General features: G+C 38.0%; 1 protein-coding gene across 2 annotated transcripts; it reads right to left on the bottom strand.

The window, feature by feature from the left end:
- Nucleotides 1-7,634: 7,634 nt before the first annotated feature.
- Nucleotides 7,635-21,821, bottom strand: LOC140238147 (charged multivesicular body protein 5-like). Of its 2 annotated transcripts, XR_011901888.1 has the most exons (8): nt 21,661-21,821; nt 18,632-18,736; nt 17,849-17,895; nt 16,169-16,334; nt 14,722-14,830; nt 13,694-13,806; nt 8,128-12,827; nt 7,635-7,862 (listed from the first exon to the last, which is right to left on the bottom strand). XR_011901888.1 is itself a non-coding variant. In XM_072318085.1 (7 exons), exons 1-7 carry the CDS (start codon nt 21,727-21,729, stop codon nt 12,777-12,779), a joined length of 660 nt encoding a protein of 219 aa, XP_072174186.1. In that variant the 5' UTR covers nt 21,730-21,821; the 3' UTR covers nt 7,635-12,776. The 2 variants fall into 2 exon arrangements, 1 of the variants encoding a protein (XP_072174186.1); XM_072318085.1 differs by having other exon boundaries at nt 7,635-12,827.
- Between the last annotated feature and the right edge of the window lie 625 nt (nt 21,822-22,446).

Raw genomic sequence — 22,446 nt, 5'->3', positions numbered from 1 at the left:
TTTACAGTCCCCAAACTGCCGTTTGTAGCTATATATAATAATATATATATGTATATATATATATATATATTTGCTTTGGAAATTAAGGGGGTTGCACCGGGCGCAACTGCTGGCAGTTGCTGGCAGTAACATCACGAGAATGGCATAACGATTAAATGCGAGCGAGCGAAGCGAGCGAGCTTGAAAATTTTGACATTTTACAGTCCCCAAACTGCTGTTTGTAGCTATATTATTTCGCTTTGGAAATTAAGGAGAGGGCCTTGGCGCACCGGGCACAACTGCTGGCAATTACTGACAGCAACATCAGGAGAATTGCAAAACGATTAAATGCGAGCGAGCGAAGCGAGCGAGCTTGAAAATTTTGACATTTTACAGTCCAAAAACTGCCGTTTGTAGCTATATTTTTTTCGCTTTGGAAATTAAGGGGAGGGGGCGCACCAGGCGCAACTGTTGGCAATACTTACAGCAACATCAGGAGAATTGCATAACGATTAAAATAATGCGAGCAAGCGAGCTTGAAAATTTTGACATTTTACAGTCCCCAAACTGCCGTTTGTAGCTATATTTTTTCGCTTTGGAAATTAAGGGGAGGGGGCGCACCAGGCGCAACTGCTGGCAATTACTAACAGCAGCATCAGGAGAATTGCATAACGATTAAATGCGAGCGAGCGAGCGAGCTTGAAAATTTTGACATTTTACAGTCCCCAAACTGCCGTTTGTAGCTATATTTTTTCGCTTTGGAAATTAAGGGGAGGGGACACACCGGGCGCAACTGCTGGCAATAATATTACTGACAGCAGCATCAGGAGAATTGCATACCATTAAATGCGAGCGAGCTTGAAAATTTTGACATTTTACAGTAAAAAAACTAGACTAAAACTGTCGTTTATAGCTACATATATATTTTCGCTTTGGAGGGAGGGGGCGCCCGGTGCACCCCCTGCATGGATCCGCCACTGGTAGTCAAGGGTGTCGGTTTATGTTCATGATTGGGGGAGGTATGACCAGCGAGGGGCGTCGAAGTGACCAAGCGGGAGAAGGATGTCCAAAATCTGCACTTTATATAGAGCATCCCCTAATTTGTTTGTGTTTGTGAGTATGTGTGTTTCATATAGATGGAATAGTTAGGAAATAGCCAAGGTCAAGTCTTATTATTGGCAATGCAAGGCATTTTAATATAGACAAGTATGTAAAGCAACACTGCAAAATCAATGATCAAGCTTTGATAGCAAATGTGTACAACCTATCAAACATCACATTGCGCAACATTGCAGCGACTCTTTTTGCCATTCCGATGTTCTGAGTACACTGCGCACATCCTGCTTGTATTCAAAATGCCAACCAGGAATCACACTGAATCACAATCTTTTGTCGTCTCCGGGCTTTTTGAACAATGTTTCACTATAATACCTCTTTAATTATATGGTTAAAAGAAATCTTAGAAAAATATTTTTTTTTTCTTGATCATCCTTTCATGTCGATTTCAAAAGCAGTTTACTAACCCTTGAATTACCATTTTGGTAGTTTTTGTTTCTTTTTTTCTTCCTCTTTTTTTTTCTTTTTTCTTTCTTTTTTTTTTCTACCAGCGGATGGGGGGGGGGGGGGGGCACGTGCCCCCCCCCCCCCGTAGTTACGCCACTGGTTTTCATATCAAGTTGACCCCAATGACGTTGCGTTAGATAGACCAGGGAGGTGATCACCTCCCTGGATAGACGAAGTGATTGCTACGGCTCTATACGCCGATGATCTCCGTTCAGTCTACCGCGCACACGTGCTGCGCATGTCCTTAACGGACCAATGAACGGATGGCAACACGGCTGGCGCTAGCCGACAGTGATGAATTGGTGGAGTCTCATGAAATAGGTATGGAACATAGGCATGAAACAGGCATAAACTAGGCATGGAACAATAGGTACGGGACCACAGTATATTTTGTGTGAATATAGTAACATCAGTTCAATAAAAATTTGGGCAGCATAGCCCCCCTCCACTACGGTTTGGCTGTACACAACACAGCGCAAGCGCAGATCCCCGATATTCATGTCGCCCCGAACTCACTGAGAATGCCTGCCGCTCCACCACTCAACTCCCGATAATAGAGGAACAAACAGGCAGACAGACAGACAGACAGACAAACGTTGCTCGAATTATAGTATGATACAACCACTGATATAATGATAATGATCTCGACCTGCCAGGTTAAAATAGGTTGAGAATTCAATGTTGCAACAACAACAACAACATCAACAACAACAACAACAACAACAACAACAACAACAACAACAACAACAACAACAACAACAACAACAAATAACACAAGGAGCAAATCAAAAAGGAATCCCAAACCCAAAGAGAAATATAGATTGAGTGAAAGCAGCAACATGTGTAGAACACATTATCAAAGTTTGAGGAAAATCGGACAGTTGTTGCAAAAGTTATGAATTTTTCAAGCTTTGGTGTTGGAACAGCTGGGTGAGGAGACTAATAGAGATTATGATGCATGTGGACAACAATACTAAAAGAAAATATAAAGGGAATTCCACAAAAATTAACTTTTCTAGAAAAGGTAATGAAAGAGCACTTGACTAATCGATTTGAGAAAGCAGGGGGAATAATAATTGCTACCCTTAACACATAATGTCAGTATCAAGTTGATGGAATGTATAATTTTCATGAAAAATGAATTTTTGTGAAGTCCCTTTATATTTTCTTTGTATTGTTGTCCACACATGACGCCATAACCTTTTGTAGTCTCCTCATCCAGCAGTTCCAAAACCAAATCTTTACAAATTCATAACTTTTGCATATATGTCCGATTTTCCTCAAACTTTCACTGATGTGTTCCACTAATGTTGCTGCTTTCACTCAATCCACATTTCTCTTTGGGTCTGGGTTCCCTTTAAAGCATAGAGATAAGATACATTTCAACATATATAACAGCTAGGAAATAAATACCAAGGCAATAAAAAAGCAATAACAATCTTAGACACAAAATTCACTGAACACAAAATGCTACGCGAGAAGGTGAAACCCACAGTAGAGCTAATTGCACACTAGCCTGCATGTCACATATAGGCCTAGATTTTTAATGGTACAATTATAATATGTGTTGTTGAGTCTTAATTCTACACTGTGTAAAAAAAAAATAAATGCATTACTTCATTTCCAATTAAAAGAAAATCTGAAAATGTAGTGGAATATGGTGATATCAAGTAGTTACAACTTAGTCCTTATAGTCCATGGGCCAGGCCAGATATTGGTACCACCTGAGGTGGCAAAGCCTTTTTGGTGTCATTTTGTTTGTTGGGCATAGAATATATGCTTATCAAGCTATGAGAGCATTTCCAAATGAGTAGCTTAGTCGTAATAAATGAATTTTTAACCAATTTGGTCTCGTTGTGATATCCCTATACTTCTGAATCGAGACTAACCGCTATACAAAGAAGAGCACTGTCTTCTGTAATGATGTTCCCAGGGAACCTCCCCACAGATGGAACCTCCCTGATGTTCCACAGGTGTTCTGTTGGAAACGCGGTGCGCTTAGTCTTTATTCAAGGCAGCGAAGGGAATATCCAAAGGTTATGATGTCCACAGCGCTTAGTATTTATTCAAGACGGCGAAGGGAATATCCAAAGCTTATGACACAGTGTACAACTGTATATCACTTTATCTAAAAACAACAACAACAAAAGCAATTCCTCGTGAATTTTACCGTAATTTTCAATTATTTATCATTTTTCGGTGAAAACGCTACGGTGAAAACGTTATTACCACGCCAATGTGGCTTTATTTCCATCCAACAATGAAAGATAATGCAAAAACAATGTACCGGTACACTACAATATATTATAATAAATAATATTGTAAATGAACAGAGTGATTTTTGTTTAAAACTGATGTATTTGTCGAGAGGGTAGTATAAAACAGTATAGATAATCCCTTTTACTAGGAACTTTAGATATGATAACGGTACATTGTTCTAGAAACGACTAAGCGCACCGCGTGACAGCTGTGGACATTATAACCCTTTGGATATTCCCTTGCTGACTTGAATAAAGACTAAGTGCACCGCGTTTACAACAGAACACCTGCGGACATGCAGAAGACAGTGCTCTTCTTTGTATAGCGGTTAGTTTCGATTCAGAAGTATAGGGATATAAAACGAGACCAAATTGGTTAAAAAATAATTTATTATGACTATGCTACTCATTTGGAAATGCTATCATAGCTTGATAAGCATATCTATGCCCGACAAACAAAATGACACCAAAAAGGTTTTGCCACCTCAGGTGGTACCAATAACCCATTTTTCAGGTCTTGGCCCATGGACTATTAAGAGTATCAATGCCAAACAGACAAAACTGGCATCACGATCGTACATATTATTGCATTGTCTTTCCATTCAACAAAACAAAATGGACTTACTGACCAACTACCGTAACTAAATTGCTCACTCAATCACTAACATTTAACAAGGAAACAATCATTAAAACTAATGACTTTATATAAGTCAGCGCTCTTGTAAGGATTGCAGCTCTTGCACATTTTTCCAGTTTTTCAGTAATCAAAATTTTCATCTGAAGATAGTTGTTGTGCAGTTGTGTGATATTTCTGCTCAATATTTCCAATATCCATGCATCAACACATGAAGTCAATTAGAGATTTCCTTTAACTTCTCATTTTTCAAAAAAATTAATGCCGAGGATGCGTTCCAGGTGACTCTAGGACAATGTAGAATATCTCACCTACCAAATTAGCAGTCCATGTGGCACATGGCACACAATTCGTCACAAAGATCAATAATTCTATATAAGTATGCATGATCTCATATTTGATGGTCAGACAAACCTGCTCCATAACCCAATCAAACTCTAGCAAAAAGGAATTTTAAAGGGATGTTATACAGTGAAACCCCGTTATAACGAGTTCGGTTATAACGAGGAACCGCTTATAACGAGGTGATCGCGTCGGTCCCGTTTTCCTTTGCGTGTAAACCTATGGCAGAACGAATCGGTTATAACGAGTTCGGTTATAACGAGATTCCGGTTATAACGAGGACAATTTTAGAGCATCATGATAAAGAAAAACATAAGCAATTTGATCGGATATAACGAGGCTCAATTTCTTGACTACATTGCCGCTCTCAAACACGCGACAAACGAAACACTGAAAACCGAATTCACGCTATCCACGTCTTTTTCCCGTTTTGCAGAGAACCGTTCCTTCCATGTTTTCTTCTTAATCACGCGATAAGACACAGGAATGCTTTCCTATGTTCCTACTAAATCATTAAACATAATCATTCGATTTTTTTTTTTCGCGAGACACGCGTGCGTGATATTAGGGCAGAACACAGCGCAACGATGAAAAAAAAGAAAAGAAAAAGATAACGCATTCAAAAACTTTTCATGTAGCGACACTTGTGGCCAAAAATAGACAATTGGAATGCGTGTGCAACTCATCATTATATCCTTTCCATTTTTAGTTCCGACTTCCAGTTCTTTTGCTGGTTAGCAAATATGAGTGTGGATGATTAAAGCCGAAATAATTAATGAATTCATCGCGATCCCGCCGGGTGACAGTAGCGTAAAAATAGTTGAATAACGCGTGTTAACCTACTTCATCGGTGTTCAGAAAAAGAAACAAACGCATTTATTAATTTGAATAGATCTGGATTTGTTCATTATCATTTAACAAATGATAATTTAAATATGAGTGTGTATGATTAAAGCCGAAATAATTAATGAAATCATCGCGATCTCGCCGGGTGACAGTTAGCGTAAAAATAGTTGAATAATGCAAGTTAACCTACTTAATTGGTGTTCAGAAAAAGAAACAAACGCATTTATTAACTTGAATAGATCTGGATTTGTTCATTATCATTTAACAAATAATACTTTAGATATGAGTGTGCATATTAAAGCTGAAATAATTAATGAAATCATCGCGATCTCGCCGGGTGACAGTATAGCGTAAAATAGTTGAATAACGCATGTTAACCTATAGAATCGGTGTTCGCGGAAAAAGAAACAAACGCATTTAACAGTTCAAGGATTTACAACACGCGAAGAGATTTTCGAAAGAAAATAAAGAACGCATTTTTAATCCCTTCGGACGCAACGATCATACATTGTATGAAATCACAGCCGAAATGATTCATGAAATCATCGAATTCCCGTTGGGCACCAACAGCGTAAAATACCTCGCAAGTTAAAGGTAAACAACACATGTATGTTACTCTAAAATCATCGCGATCTCGCCAAGTGACAGTAGCGTAAAAAATAGTTGAATAACGCATGTTAACATAAATCAGAAAAAGAAACAAACGCATTTATTAGTTTGAATAGATCTTGGTTTGTTCATTATCACAATTTGAACACTGCATTTCACAATTAAGATTTTTCTTTCTTTCAGAATGGTCTACGAGGTACAGATTTGCGTACAAGGGATCACAACGTAACCTTCCACATTCAATCCTGTCGCATATTTTTCAAGAACGGATGTACAAAACGCGAAGAGATTTTCGGAAGAAAATAAAGAAAGCATCTTTAATCCCTTCGAGCGCAGCGATCATATTGTACAAGATTACAGCCGAAATGATTCATGAAATCATCGCATTCCCGCTGGGCACCAACAGCGTAAAAATACATCGCAAGTTACGGTAAACAACGCCTGTATTTTACTCTATTTGCGCTGGTGTTAAAAAAAAAAAAAATTAACGAGCAAGAATTACAATAAAGAATTAACTCATTTCAACCCCTACTTTTTCGTCTAATTCACAAATAATTTCCCTTTTATTATATCTCAATAATAATGATCCATAATTGTGTAATAACAACGTAAAGATTGTTCTACAGTCTGATTGATATGTATATGATTTCGTGCTTATGTTTTTCTTTGTTTTTGATGCGTACGGTTATAACGAGGTATCGGTTATAACGAGGTAATATCGCCGGTCCCACGGACCTCGTTATAACGGGGTTTCACTGTAGTATTGGTGGAGGTGAGGATTGGGCTTTTAACTTTTTCCTAGATATCCAGTTAGGAACCACTTATAAAATAGTACAGAGCATACTACACATACCATTCCAGGGGGGATTCAAAGTTTATTTGATGATAATTGGTCTTGGAATGGCCAAGACATCCAAAAACAAAGCAAAACAAAGTGATCGTAATTAAAGGTGGGTCCCACCTTTCATTAGGATCGCTCTATTTGGATATCTCAGCCATATCAAAACCGATTTTCCTCAAACAAACTTTTAATTTCTCTTGGATTTATGTTCTTTCATATTTCATATAAGGTTTCTCATTATCTCACCAAAAAATGTTAGAAACCTGAAATTAGGTCTCAACCAAAACTATACAAGCTCTTTCAAAAAAACAAAACAAACAAAAAACATTCAATCAATCAATCAATCAATCAATCAATCAATCATTATCAATCAATCAATCAATCAATCAATCAATCAATCAATCAATCAATCCATCAATCCATCCATCCATCCATTCATCAATAAATCCACCCATCCATCCATCCATCCATCCATCCATCCATCCATCAATCAATCAATCAATCTTTTCATTGTTTTGTTAAAGACAAAATTGTATGAAATTCTTTCAATATTTTCTTCAGGGCCTCTATTATTCTACTTGTACAGTGACATCACAAATTGTTGGGTCTTCTCTTCCAGTGATGAGGGTACATGAATTTAACCACAGATTTAAAAAGCCATATTTCTTGAAGAGGTTGTCTAACTTTCCTCCAACTTACTTGATGCGTTCCTCCCTCTTTCTGCATTCATCATGTTCCCATATGATATGTTTTGGTTTAAATTTCCCTGTAAGGAAATACATGTATAAACCTAATAATAATAATAATAAAAATACGGTCTTATTTACCCAGGGTAGCCTCTTCAGTGTTGCCACTGCTCTACCAGAGGGCCCTGCTATTATTATTACCCTAGCGTTGCCAGGTACCCATTTATACACCTGGGTTGAGAGGGACAAAGTGGGTAAAAACATCTTGTCCAAGGATGTAAGCACTGGGCGGGATTCGAACTCGCTGTCCTCCGCTCGGGAGTCGGGAGTCTTATCCACTATGCCACAGCGCCCCCCAATATAAATAACCTAAATATGAGATACATTGTATATGTTTATCTTATTTTCCTCACTCAGTGGCAATATATCCTAACTGTTGGTCTATCTCTCTCATTCTCTAATATAAACTCAACAAATGTTTGCATACATACATACACACAAGCATCTAAACATGTGTGTGTTTGTGTGTGTGAATGTACATTATGCATGTACAGTGCACAAATCGACACGAGTATAACTTACAAACTCCATAAGTTAAGTATGGATCATACTTGGAATCAAAATATTCATACAATTTATTAAGACAACAGAGTATAGCCAGAGCAATTTTGCAATATCATGATTTACAAAAAAAAAAAAAGACCAACAAGCTACCTAAGGGAAAAAAGAAGATATTAAGTGACATCAAAATAGATTTCTTTACAAAAGACTTATGATGTTGCAATCTGCCAGACTACAGTGACTGACTTTTCTCCAGCACTCGCCCCCTCCTCTCAAAAAAAAACTAGAAATGTCGCTTTGGCGACTGGTATGCCTCCGCCATAATGCATGATTTTCCCAATAGGTCTAGATAGTACATGTGGACAATGTGTGATTACATTTTCACAAAATTGGCAAAATATTGAAATGACAAGTTTGTCACAAATGTGTTGAATGTTCACCTTCCTTGACCTAGGTTTAATTGGATGAATAGGAGAGCATGTATCTAGGGATTTAAGGACTTTAACTTGACTTTGACCCATTCATACATTTAGGCATTGAGTAATTTTCAAGGTACAGGTGTGGAGAAAAAGTGCAATTTCTGAATTGAATAGTAAATTGTTACCATTTTCATCTGGCCCTTGACCCTAAAATTCATAAGATAATCACTTTCAGGTAGAACATGCATAATATGTACTAAGTTTCAAGATAACTTGAGCCACTTCGAGATATGGAGGAAAAAGTTAGTTCAGCACTTTCACTTGATCTTTGACCCTTGACCTTTGAGGCAAAAAAAGAAGGAAAGAAAAAAACTTCCCAGAGAATTTCTATTAGGTTACACATGCATACACCAAGTGTAAAAAAATAATAACCCTGCTGGCATTGCATAAATATGAGGGAAATAGTAAAATTTTGAAGTGTTGCACTTGACCTTTGACCCCTGACCTTTGACCCCATGAACCCTACATTCTCTAGATAATCACTTCCAGTCAGTACATGTATATACTATGTTCCATGAAGATACCTTGAACAATTTTCCAAGGCACGGAGAAAAAAAAAAGAAGTTTTGATATTTTTACTTGACCTTTTGACCTTTGACCTCATGACCCAAACTTTCACCAGAGAATCTTAATTGGGTAATACATGTATACACTAAGTTTCAAGAAAATATCTTCAGGCATTCAATAGATATGGCGAAAATAGTGAAATTTCATGTATTTGACCCTGACCTTTTGACCTTTGACCTTTGACCTCATGACGCAAACTTTCACCAGAGAATCTTAATTGGGTAATACATGTATACACTAAGTTTCAAGAAAATATCTTCAGGCATTCAATAGATATGGTGGAAATAGTGAAATTTTATGTATTTGACCTTGACCTTTTGACCTTTGACCTTGAGCATGTGCACCCAAAAGTTGATAGGCACAACTTCACCCCCTAATACACATACATTCCAAGTTTCATTAGGATACCTCAACAGGTTTTGATAGTTACCTTGTCCACAAAATTCATTACGGACGGACGGAAGGACGGACGGACGGACGGAAGGACGGACGGACGGACGGACGGACGGACAACCCGAAAACATAATGCCTCCGGCACCACTTCGTGGCGGGGGCATAAAAAAAAAAAGGCAATAAGAAAATAACGAAATACCCATAAACAATCTTGGTTTAACCTGTTGAAGACTAGTCCCAAGAAAACTTGGGCAGGTGTCTATGGGAAATGCATGTTACAGCAAAAAGAGCTCGTTCTCAATGGGTTAAGAAACCCCAATATACGGCAAATGTATTTCACAATTCAATTCAGGATAGTAATCTGAACAGTTACACAATGGTCTAAATCCACTACATCGTATCATCGTAATGTGTCAGTCACATGTCACAAAAACTCAATGACAACACAAAAAAAGGGAAACAATATTTTCATTAATCACTGTCACCAACTATTCTGAGCTGCAATAGTGTCTTTCCAATATCAAAGGCGATTTCAAGACAACATAACTGTGAATGAATAGTGTTACGGCTGAATGAAGTTGGTTGCCAGTGAGAAGAAAAAAGAATAATATACAAAAATAAACCCTCTGCAACTGTTTTGACAAGACGTCTTGATTATTACTCCTCCATGTTCCTTGAACCACACATTCACAGTAAATTTGGCCTGGGTACCTATTTTTTTTTTTCTCTCTCTCTTTGTTGTGCGCATGTGCATAATCAAATCTAAAAACCCAAACACATACATGACTGCCCGGCTCAAAACCCACAAAGAGTCGCAGATTAGGATTCTCTGTAATGGAACAAAATAGTCATTTGGGTTGACCGTCTCAATTTTTTCCAGTTTGTCCTACCTACATGTAGGAGAGCAATCTCTTCTCTACCTCCCATCAACGTTTGGTGGCTTAAAACAGAACCAAAACTGAGATATTTGACAGGCACTGCTTTCACTGTGCCTTTCAGTGATACTTCTCCACAGCACGCCTTAGTGCCCCTAATTAATCTTTACATTCTCTTTTCTCCCTTTTCTAAAAAACAAAAACAAAAACTGCACCACTTAACTTTCTCTTATTCCAGTCATTTTCAAAAAATAAATTACATATAATTTTTCAGGTTAGAGAATACTCTTTCAAACTATAAGGTAAAGTGAAAATTCATTCTGGCCCACTTTTTGACGGTTTTGAGCCGGGCAGTTACACATGCCTGAGGGATAAAAAGCTCTCCAAAGCACATATAGCATGTCAATAATGAAATTGGAAAATTGTAAAGCATGTCAGATACCATTCCAATCGGTAATGCACTTTCACTTCAAATTTCAGGATGCAACTTCTGCAGCTCTGCACAAATGTGTAACCATAATTTGGAATTAGGCAAACTTAAGAACAATTGACACAAATGTACATATACGTGGTGTAAAAACAATTTTTCATCCTACCAAAAAGCGTAGCTACCACTTGCTGTCCCTATCTCGTACTCAGCATGCCATGATTCTTGCCCGTATTGTTCCTGCCATGTCCGGCAGAATATCTTCCAAACAAAGAATGCCAGAAAACACAGGATATATCCATACACATCTTCACCTACATAACACTGAAGAGAGTCTTAAATGCTGAGATAAGGTGCTAAGATCTGATTAATCAGACCTAAGAATGGAATGCTCAAGTGGGCATGACTTTCATCCTTCTATAAACCAAACATGACAATCTTAGATTTCAGGAAATTATGGTACAGGGTCATCTTTGATAAAAGATCTTCCCACCCAGCAGCATCAAATGAAAGTGAATAAAGGGATATCTCACAGTCAATGGGATTTCTTGATTAACGCAGAGCACAAGGATTAAACAATACATTTCAGCCATTTGAGCTAACAGTTGCCCTCCCCCTAGTAAGTACAATATCATATCACATAGTACATCTTAGGTGGGAAGTGATGTGTGATGTGATGTCTACCTATAGATACATATATTCCATGATTATTCCAGCAGCACAAAATAATGTGTGCACAGCTGTCTACTCCACACAAAATTGACTACAGGGTAACCTTGTTTAACTGAGGACCTACAAACCATGGCAATCACTTAGTTGCAGCACATTTCTCACTATATTAGGGCACGAAAACAAAGAAATATGAAGAGTTCGACCTGCATAATCACTGTCTTATAAAAGGGTTTTGTTATATCCTACCTCTCCATAACAAGGTTCCACAATACTGTGAATGAAACAGAGTTTTGCCATTTGATTATGTTACATATAATCAAATGCCATTAAGGACAATATCAAGACTCTTTGTTCTGGCTTTGATTTCGCTGGAGTGAATTTGCATAAGTAATGAGAAATTGTGAGTCGTAAAGCCACTATAGGTTGTGAATCCCACTATAGGTTGTGAATCCCTTTCAACAAGGGACTTCTCCTAGCCACATGCAGGAGCGTTACATCCTTTACAGTATGAAGAGAGAGACATTGCATGCTGTGCAAAGTAATGATGCATTCACACAAGTCTGAAACTTCCTGAAGTGTTTTGTGAATGTACAAAATATTCAGTAGTACAGGGTGTACTCAAGCTGCTGCTTTTATGGAAAACTGCTATTACGGTAATTGGACTACACTGAAGACAGACATAGAGAAACATGTCTCATAAAAGTCTGCAGTAGAAGCATACAATCTATTTCATATTCATATACTCATGTCAAAATAAATAAAAATAGGCAATGGTAATGTATCCACAGCAGGGGAAATGCTCAGTTTCACAAGAACCAATCATTTTGATTTTAGTGAAGGTATAGCTGTATAAATTTACTCACAAACATAAAGAGCAGTTTGTCAGAAGTATATGTATGCGATTACTAAAGTACAAACTTGGTTGAGCAATTCTTTCAAAAAGCTTTTCTACACTGCTGGTCAAACACTGTTCCGATGCTACCAAGTACAGGTACAGGGTCTAATCCATAATAACAAGAATGTACACCAGAAGCATCTGTCTCCTCATGTAGCAGCAATCTGCGGTAATCCAAATTCATCCACTGGAACGCCATCCTATTAGAGAGAAGACAGGCAGGATAATCAGATTGAAGACATGAGACTAACCTTATCATGTGTAGGGCAGAAATACTGTACGACTCTAGCAGAACTAATGACAAAAACAATTAATTGTTACACCCTAGAATGAACAGTGATGGACCAGGGAGGTGGCACCTCCCTGGATGGACTGTATAAAAGCACAGATGACACTTATTCTATTCTAATATCATTCTCAGTCCACAGGACCGATAGTTTTCTTTCATTATATGAAAATTTTGTGAAAGCCAAACCAGGGATATATCAAAAACATTAAATTTTGGGACCTAAATTTTTACTTTGTTGTAACAGAATTCTGTTTAAACTGTTTGTCGCAATGAGAGTGCACTGTACATTCATAACTTGCCCTGAATGTGATATTGTCACAGGAATAATGTACCCTGTCTTCCAGCGTATTGATTGGTCATCTCTGCAGATTAGTACCTATCACCTGAAGTCATCATGTCAAACTACATCATGAGCAAGAAGAAACTCTCACATGAAAATCACAATTTAAAAAAAAACACATTATTCTTTACATAACATGGCAATTAAAGGGATGATGCCCCTTACCAAAATGGACATGAATTAAAAGGAGTATCAACACCTTTATTTGCAGTACTCTCTAACAGATTACTTGACAAATAGACAAGTGTCATGCCATAGGTTGCTGCCACCCAGCAAATATTATTTATTTCTGTAAAGATTAGGATGTTGTACAGTGTAACAGCTGTCCAGTCAAAAGAAACTAGCATTCTTGGAGGTTTGTGAGATTCCCTATGTTGTCATAGTCTGACCAGGGAGTGGAAGAGAGACCTCTCTTCCACCTCCCTGGTCTGACGTACCTGTGTTGACTCTGCACCAGGCACTGTCTCTGGGGCAGCCGGAGCATTGACTGCTTCATCTAGGTAGGAAGTGTCATCGTCCATCAGCATGTCATCTCCTAGGGCCTCCAACTCTGTGTTTTGGAGAAAGAAAGAGGAATTAAAGAGCAAGAGAGGGGAGAAAGATGTATCATCCAATTAATTGTTTTGTTATCTTTTGGTTTTTAACAACAAATTACTTTTCTTTCTTTCTTTCTTTTTTTTTTTTTTTTTTGGGGGGGGGGGGTGTAAGTTACAGAAAAGTCAAACGTACCCTGTTCAGTGAGTGGAAGTCTAATATAACAAAGAAACAAACAAACCCAAAAACAAAACAAAAAACACACACACAAACACAACAAAAACAAAAAACACTTAAAAAACAATTAAAGAAACTGAATATCCCTTAAATGCCCTACACTTCTCTGCTCAGTTTGACTTCTGAAATATGCAACAATAAAACAAATGTAACATCAGCATACTAAGAGACAGAAATGGCTGTATACACAGACACATAATCATACTAAAACATGCAAACACATTGGCCCGAATTCACGAAGGTGGTACAAATGAAACCATGGTCTAAACCATGGACAAAAACCATGGAGCGCCAAGTGTCGCATGGAATATTTCGTCATGAAATCAGTCATTTCGTCAATGAAATTATTATTTTGTTAAGAAATGACAACATTTTGTGACTAGATGAACATTTCGTCCACGAAATGATAATTTCGTTAACGAAACGGTCATTTTGTCGACGAAATGATCAATTTCGTAACGAAATATTCCGTGCGACACTAGGCGCTCCATGGTTTTTGTCCATGGTTTAAACCATGGTTTCATTTGTACCACCTTCGTGAATTCGGGCCATAATGCAAACACAACAATGGCATAGAGACAGAGAGAGGGAGAAAAAAACGAAAAAAAAACCAACAAGACCTTTTACTCCCCCCACCCCCCCCCCCAAAAAAAAAAGAGAGAGAAAAAAAAAAAAAGGAAAAAAAGATGCACACCTGCTTCCAAGTCATCTTCATCCACATCCGGTGTGGCATAACTCCTAGACAGGGTTTCCTGGACTTCATTGGCTTGCTCCAACATGTCTTCCATCTCATCTTGAAGGTCCTACAATCACAAGGCAAGATGTGCATTGGAGAGTTATTGAAGAGATCCTTATTTCTAAAGAGCATGGTGAAACATTATGGTCTACCTCACACATGCAGTGGACAGAAGCTAGCTTTTCTACAGGAATGCCCACCATGGAAAAAGCACTGCAGTAATCTGAGGGCTGAATAGGCATAATTTTGGTGGAAAAAAAAGGTACAGTGCACTGCTGTCATAGGGAACACAGTTATAATGAAATTCTTGTAACAACAAAATCAAAATTCAGGTCCAAAAATCATCATCTATCTGTACATATCTTTATACACACTGCTATTCAGTTACAACAAAATTTTGTTGAAATGAAAGAAAGCCACTGGTCCTGAGGACTTTGTTATAATGGGAGAAAACTGTATTTGTACCTTTCCTGAAATAGACATGTGTAGTAATACAATTTGGAGAAAAGAAACCCCAAACAAAGCAGTATTGTCCATCATCTGTAGTGTTTTTGACAGTAAAAAAACAACAACAACACAAACCCTGAAAAACAAAGTTGCCATCTCTGTTTCTATACCTAAACTTGGTGAATAGTACCATTTGTTTTTTTTGTTTTTTTTACTTGTTTTGATTTGTTGTGTCATTGCCACAATGATACCATAATGGGGCTTGGTCTGTGAGCGCATGCATAATAATAATTGTTTTGGATATAAACTCCAAATTTTATTGTCCAAGAAAGGAAATTCTTTTTGCCCAATTGATCGTGGGCCCGGCAGCCACTGAGCAGCGCCAGATCGACGTTGCTCTAACCTTTTCAACTGTTGAACGGCAAACAAGGTAGCAGCAACTCCCATCTTTTAACGTCTTTTGGTATGACGCGGCCGGGGTTTGAACCCACGACCTCCCGATTGTGAGGGCAGCCGCTCTACTCACTGAGCCAACACATCGGCATGCACTAGCCAGAACCCCACCACAACTAGTTTAAGCACATTCCTTTTTCAAAAGTTATCAAGGTTATCAAGGTATGTCACCTGCTATCAGGTCATCTCAAACAACGAGATAAGTCTCCACATTATTCAATTACATATTTGCAAAAGGCATTAATCATGGTATGACAAAGACATGAAAAAAGGAGTTACAGACTGAGCAAAAAAGAAAAAAAATTCCCTTGATCATATAATGTATATATCAAAGAGGAATTCATATTCTTCAATCAATGGCAATTACACCTGAGACAAGTCATGATATTATGTATGTAGAAATGATACATTGCACAGCAATACATTATTCCAACAAAAAAAAAAATACAAAAGCAAAAATGTAAAATAAAGGTCACTACATTGTAGTTTTCTACGGGAGCCTCACCTCGATATCATCCAAGTTGACCTTCTTAAATTCTTTCTTCATGCTCTTGACCCCCGTCTTCATGGCATCAACAGTGGCCTTTGTATCCTTCAGGGTCTGAGTGGCAAAGTTGGCTTGCTCCATGTTGAAAGACTGCTGCCTCATGTTATCTAATTGAGATTCATACCTGGGGAGAAGAATGGAGGATAATTGCACTTATTTCATACACAACGCTCTTCATTTCAATTACATTAAAAGAGACTCCTACCCCATTTATGCACGAATTTGGGAACAGGAGCACTCCGGAAGTGTTTGCAATATATGCCCCTTTGAGTCTTTTCATACAGAGTGTCACCGCCTGCCAAGACTAAACACAAAGTGGCCAAGGAGGGCATAATTGACATGGTAACCTTCATGAGAGTAGGGAATTCGAACATATAAACTGTATGCACGGCATGTAAGCGACATACCATATACGACATATCCAGAGTATTCTAAACGTTGGTGATCATTCATATAGAGTTTTAGAGTGCTTCAGGACCTAGCCTCAAAAAGGGCATAAATTTGGAGCACTTTAGGCGTGATTGTCTGTTGTTCATACAAAGTCTACAACATTTCAGGACCACTCTTGGAGACTGTTCTATTCAATAAAATGCCGTGTATAAATTGGGTGTCATATACATTGACTTGCACAATATCCAGATACAAAGTTTGACATGTTTTGATGTTGGACCTGACCTACATGTATACTGTTCTCACACAAGCATAATTAATATTTATGCAAAACTATGTTTTAATCAAATTACCAAGGATGTAGCAGATCAATAATCCATGGTTATCTCATGTGTGAATGTGTTTATTCATATATGAGGCAGAGTGCATAAACGTGTATAGATTTCTACCAGCAACTGCACTTTTTAAAAGGAACACTGACGGAGAGTCCTGAATGGTCTACTCTGTACAGCACATTATTTCATGGTGGTTTTTCTTTCATGAATTTCTTAAGTCATCTGATATCTCTGAAATTAATGACATGCCAAAGCACTCTCATGAACAACACCACTGCAGTGATGACCATTTCCAAGGTGAAAAATCACTAATTTTGCTTCTTTGCAACCAACAGTTGCTGTGGTTCTCAATTGTAAATTTCACCACTTGTAAATTTGTCTAAATTCATAATACATGGAACATACAGGATGAAAATGTTCTTGTTTTTGGCCAGATATTCCTGGATGAGAAAAACTACATGCATAAAATTTGTGGACAGAGGTAGAGACATACTAGAATAAATTTGTGCAGATAATTGTATGGGTGAAGAAGTAAATGCTGGTAAGCTAATGCCTAAACCAAAACAAGAATGTTATGCACTATGAAAGAACCTAGGATCTATTTAACTGCAGGCCTGCAAAATACTGTAAAATCAGAAATATGCATATTCATGAAACTTTCACAAAGTTTGCTAGGAGCCAAGATTTGCAAAAGTAAAATGCACAAGAGAGCATTTGCCTACACAAAGCATTGAATGCCAGTGGCAATTCATGAAAGTTTTATGCTGCAAAAGAGACCATCTGCTCCAATTTCTGAAAATTTCATGCTCTAAATGTTTCTGGTTTTACAGTGCCTGTTAGACTAGAAGACTGCCTAGTGGCAATCATGAATTGTCACTGCAATCTTGTTTTATTTTATGCTACCAATACTCACATTTTCCTCTGCTTGAGGACTCTGAGAGCTTTCTGTTTGACCGTATTCTAGAGTATAATCAAACAAGAGAAATGATATGTATACATGGATGAATTAATATCAGGTTATCAGAGCACTCAATTTACTGTATGTGAGATATATGTATTTTGCGGTGGTTTTATCTTCATGAATTTTGCAAAATATTTCCACCAATATTTGTAAAATGAACTACTCACAATGTCTCCTTTGACTCTAATACAGTTGTACACTGTAGGGCCTATAGTCTTCACACTGGAAAACTTTCTAGTTTTTCTCTTGAAGGGTAATAACATTGTGAATTCCCATAATTTTATACTCAGAAAAACATACACAGTACTTCATTCAGAAGCTTTTTTATTCAATGTACAAGTCTTGTCTTTCTGAGTACAGTATGCATCACAGTCTCTATAAATCAGTGGCTTACATTATTGAGTCGTGGCAAAATTCTGGAATTCTGACAAAAGTGTACTGATAGTAAGCTAAGTGTTTGACTGCAAATAATCAAGAGAACAAAATAAGTCATCAAACACTACTGGGCCTAGTAATACATTCTTCACAGCAGCATGGCCATCTTGTGAATGTAAGAGTGCCTCCCATCAAAATTTAAAAAGTAATATATGTAGTACGATGGCTTGTGTTTGCTCACAATTTTGGTGTAAAGATGAAAAATGGAAAGTAATCCACCAAAAGAATTTGGTTTCCATTTCGTAAAAAGCTCCTTTTAGTTAGAATGGAAAATGATCTATGGAGCAATAAATCACTAACCTTCGCTGGTCCATCTCTCATCCTTTTCATCTGATCTTTGTATTTCTTGAGTTCAGCATCTAGCATAGAGATCTTCTTCTCTATAGAACCTGCTCTGCTGTCAACCTAAGAAATGCACAGAACAACAGGCATTATCACATAGAGATATATGTATAGAATACAAAAAGAAAAAGAAAACATCCCTCCGGTACATGCTATTGCAGGCATAGAGGGACATGGAGAATATGTGACCGTGCATCACAAACGAACAAAAAGTCGCACACACTGATTTTGTGTGAGGACTGAAAACAAGTGAAATGGGTCAACCTAGCCAATCTTGACTTTTTCATATTTTCTGAAAGAGCAAGTCTTCTTCCGCATCATGCTAAAATCTGAGATCATAAAATGGGCAGGTAAGTGTGTCTTTTAGCAGTTTATCTCGAACATTTTTTTTTTTTTTTTGTAGAATAGTGTGATTAGGCGTGTCTTTAAGAGTCCCCTTTTTATTTCTCGAAAACCTTGTACACTCTCTTCACTTTCAACTCTAATAACGTTTGAAAGGATGATGCTACTGCCTTGAAAGTTGGCATTAATTATGGACAGAATGCATTGATAAGGCATGCTCAATTTTATTCTAATCTGATAATCCCTTCATTGTTGTTACTCCAGTGGTTTACATCCTGTTTTTTGTCCCATGCATCGCACAGCCAGCACGGCTCGGTAAAGATGAAGCGCTTGAATAGACACTGTACTTCAGAGCCTTTTTTCTCAGTTCACACTTTTCCTGAGTGTGTACTTTCTTTCCAATATTTAGATAGGTTAGGAGAGTCAATTTGATTTGAGTTATACATCATTTTAAAGCTTAAAGTCTGCTCTTTCAGAATATGCTCTTAACTAGTAAAATTTCATATCTGGCAACTTTCTGTTGGTTTTGTGATGCAGGGTCACATATTGTATATGTAAACATTAAAATATCTGTGTTGTTTAAAATATCTTCCATTGTGTACCGAGTGTTGCATGCTGTGGGACGAATGCCTTAGTACAGTATACCCAGTAAGTGTAGGGCCTAGTGGGTTTTTATTTGTTTGTGCTCTCCTTTGTTCTTCAGTCAGCATGACAAGAAAGAGAGGGAGAGAGAAATGAGAGACAACAAACAAACTTATAACAAATAACTGGTGCAGTGGGGAAATAGCCAACTGAATCCAACAGCTCAAGAGTTTAAAATAGCCAGAATACCCACTGCCAGACAATTCATCGTACTTCTTAGCTAATTCCAGCAGAACTTGCATGTATGACAGACATATACATATGCGAATACTCATCATAAACACATATTTCCAGAGTAGTGAGCGGTTACAATTTTAACAACTGGGAGTGCGGGACTATACAAAAAAAATTCATTTTTACATGCATTCAGCAATATCTATCTAATACAGTATTTACTGGAATAATTTCATTATCCATGGAGACTGAACAAGTTGGATCATAATGACATCATAGCAGCGTTACATGTAGACAGAAAGCTCTGTCTGTCCGGAGGAGTCCTTTATTTTTTTTTTTGACGTTATCGCGCTCCTTCGTAGACAGACGGAAGGTTGTCCCACACATGTACCTCGTTGTATTGAAGCTCTTATAGTCTTAACCAGTGCAGTGTCACTTATATGGAGAATTGGGTGAGGTACCTCACCCTTCTCGATTGCGTCTAATTCACAGCCCTAAATCGGCATATTTAAACTTGAATAGCAAAATCAACATTTCAAGAATGCATTCCACTCACCAGATTAATGAATTATCCAACAGTTTGGTAGAATTTTCATGAAAGAAGACACAACTACCAGCCCGTCAATACGGTCATAACAGCTCTTACTATGAACCCGTAAGCCAATCACATGCAAGGTACAATGTACGTGTTTTAAATGGCGTTGCGATATGAAATTTCTGCGACTAACCTAGTTACTGTATTTCAATTGCACAACGTGAGAAAGTTACCCCAAATATTGCTGCATATTACCTGTGTTTAACTGTCATGTCATGTCAAACTTGTTTGAATGTAAAATTAAAAAAGCTGGATGAAAATGGGTTTATTGTAACATTTGGTCTGTGCGCGACCACTGGCAGGGCATCAATACAGGAGCCAGTCGCAGTAGGATAGCTTTCGGTCTGTTTATATATAGACAGAGACTCCAACCCAAAGCACCTTCTGATCTGGAGATTCTCCCGCCAGAAACCCCTAGCAAACGGGAGATTCCAAGTTGACGTGTGCGAAGAGCGAAATTCCCAGGGTTCTAGATGCTCTCTGGTGCTATCTAAGGCTTATTTTTTTCAACATACGATAGCAATAAGTAAGAAATCCTTTCCAACGTGAGACACTGAGCCAGGGAGGGAGAAATTAAATCATAAGCGGGAGAACGGGAGATTTTGCAAAATTGGGTTTTCGGCGGGAGATCTCCCATCGAAAACGGGAGAGTTGGAGTCTCTGTATAGACTAGAAAGGCATTGAGGAGGGGATTCTGTCAAGCCAGACGCAACGTCGCAGTCTCCACAGAACATATCCAGACGACCAGATACAGACCGATCTTTCGGTCAACGTTAAAATTTATATGATATAAAAAGTTGGTCTAGATATAGAATGTAAATTTAGACACAGCTAGATCTAGAGCAGTAGACATCATGGTTTATTGGTAGAGGTGTCTAGATAAACTTACAATAATTTACTTTTCTAGTTCTAAATTTACATACATTCGCCGGCGCCTTCGCCGGCGCCTAGGCTAGGGCTTAGGGGGAGGCCCTAGCGCCCAATTGCCTCTCTCGCTCTCTCTCTCTTTTCTCAGGCTCAGCTACACTGTCACTGGTTAACGAATACTAATACACAGATAATTATGAAATATCTAGAATTCTAGAGCGGCCAAGCAAGCTCCAAGTACAGGAAACACACCCACGCAATAGCTTACATGATTTACAGTATGTGGGTCCACACTTACATCGCAGTTTGTGAGTGCCCAATTTCAACGCAGGCAAGTTGAACTGTAATTTACGTACGGTAAACTTACATTAGCGATGCAGTCCTGAAGACTTGCAGGGGGCTCCTTGGGTTTCCCCTTTCCGAATAATCTGTTCATTTTGCTTTGATGAAGCGAAACACTAAAAGACTATGAAAATTGAGGGTTTTTTTTTAGGCTGTTCTGGATTCAGACCGGTTCGTTCGCGTGATCCAAGATTACAAGAAGGTTAACGCTCCTCTTTTTGTTGACAAATTCTCTTTGCCTGATCGACTTCCAATCGATGTGGATAGGTGATCGATCAACAATTAATGTACACTCTGAATCAAAATCAAAGTTTGATAATTCATCGCGATGAAGCAAACAAAAGATTTCGCTCTGTAACTGTTAATGATATTATTGGAGTCGATGTTCTTTAATCTTTTACTATTAATGCAGCTCTTCTATGGCTTAAGCAGAATGCCCCACCAGAAGTTGAGGTTTAATCGATTGAGACCGATGACATCATGGGTTTATTTTTGAAAATATTGTAACCCGTATCGCATACTCATGATTCTGAGCAATCCCCTCCTATCGTATAGTGCTTTATTTACCAATGGTTGTGTCCTAGAGATATACTTCAGCACTCACTCGTACTCAAGTTAGCAAACGGTATACCGTTGACTACACATACAATGTACCTCTTCACGTGTGATATGAGGACAAATTTCCATAAAAAGTAAACTGCATAATAAGTACATACAAATCATTACTATAAAGTGAAATTATAACAAGGGGCAAAAACTCCAACAGGTAAAAAACAGTACTACACCTTTGTCCTCGTGAATGCAGTGAGTC

The sequence above is a fragment of the Diadema setosum genome, chromosome 14 (assembly GCF_964275005.1).
Source record: "Diadema setosum chromosome 14, eeDiaSeto1, whole genome shotgun sequence".
NCBI classification, from domain to species: Eukaryota; Metazoa; Echinodermata; class Echinoidea; order Diadematoida; family Diadematidae; genus Diadema; species Diadema setosum.
Note: the sequence above shows the minus strand (reverse complement) of the source record. Positions and strands in the feature narration are given on the sequence as shown.

Excerpts from the sequence above, each read along its gene's own strand:
- LOC140238147 (XM_072318085.1), bottom strand. The coding sequence starts at position 21,729 with ATGAACAGATTATTCGGAAAGGGGAAACCCAAGGAGCCCCCTGCAAGT. Across the intron at positions 14,831-16,168 it reads TCAACTTGGATGATATCGAG|GACCTTCAAGATGAGATGGA; the intron begins GTGAGGCTCCCG and ends TTGTGATTGTAG. Across the intron at positions 13,807-14,721 it reads TGAAGATGACTTGGAAGCAG|AGTTGGAGGCCCTAGGAGAT; the intron begins GTGTGCATCTTT and ends TCCAAAACACAG.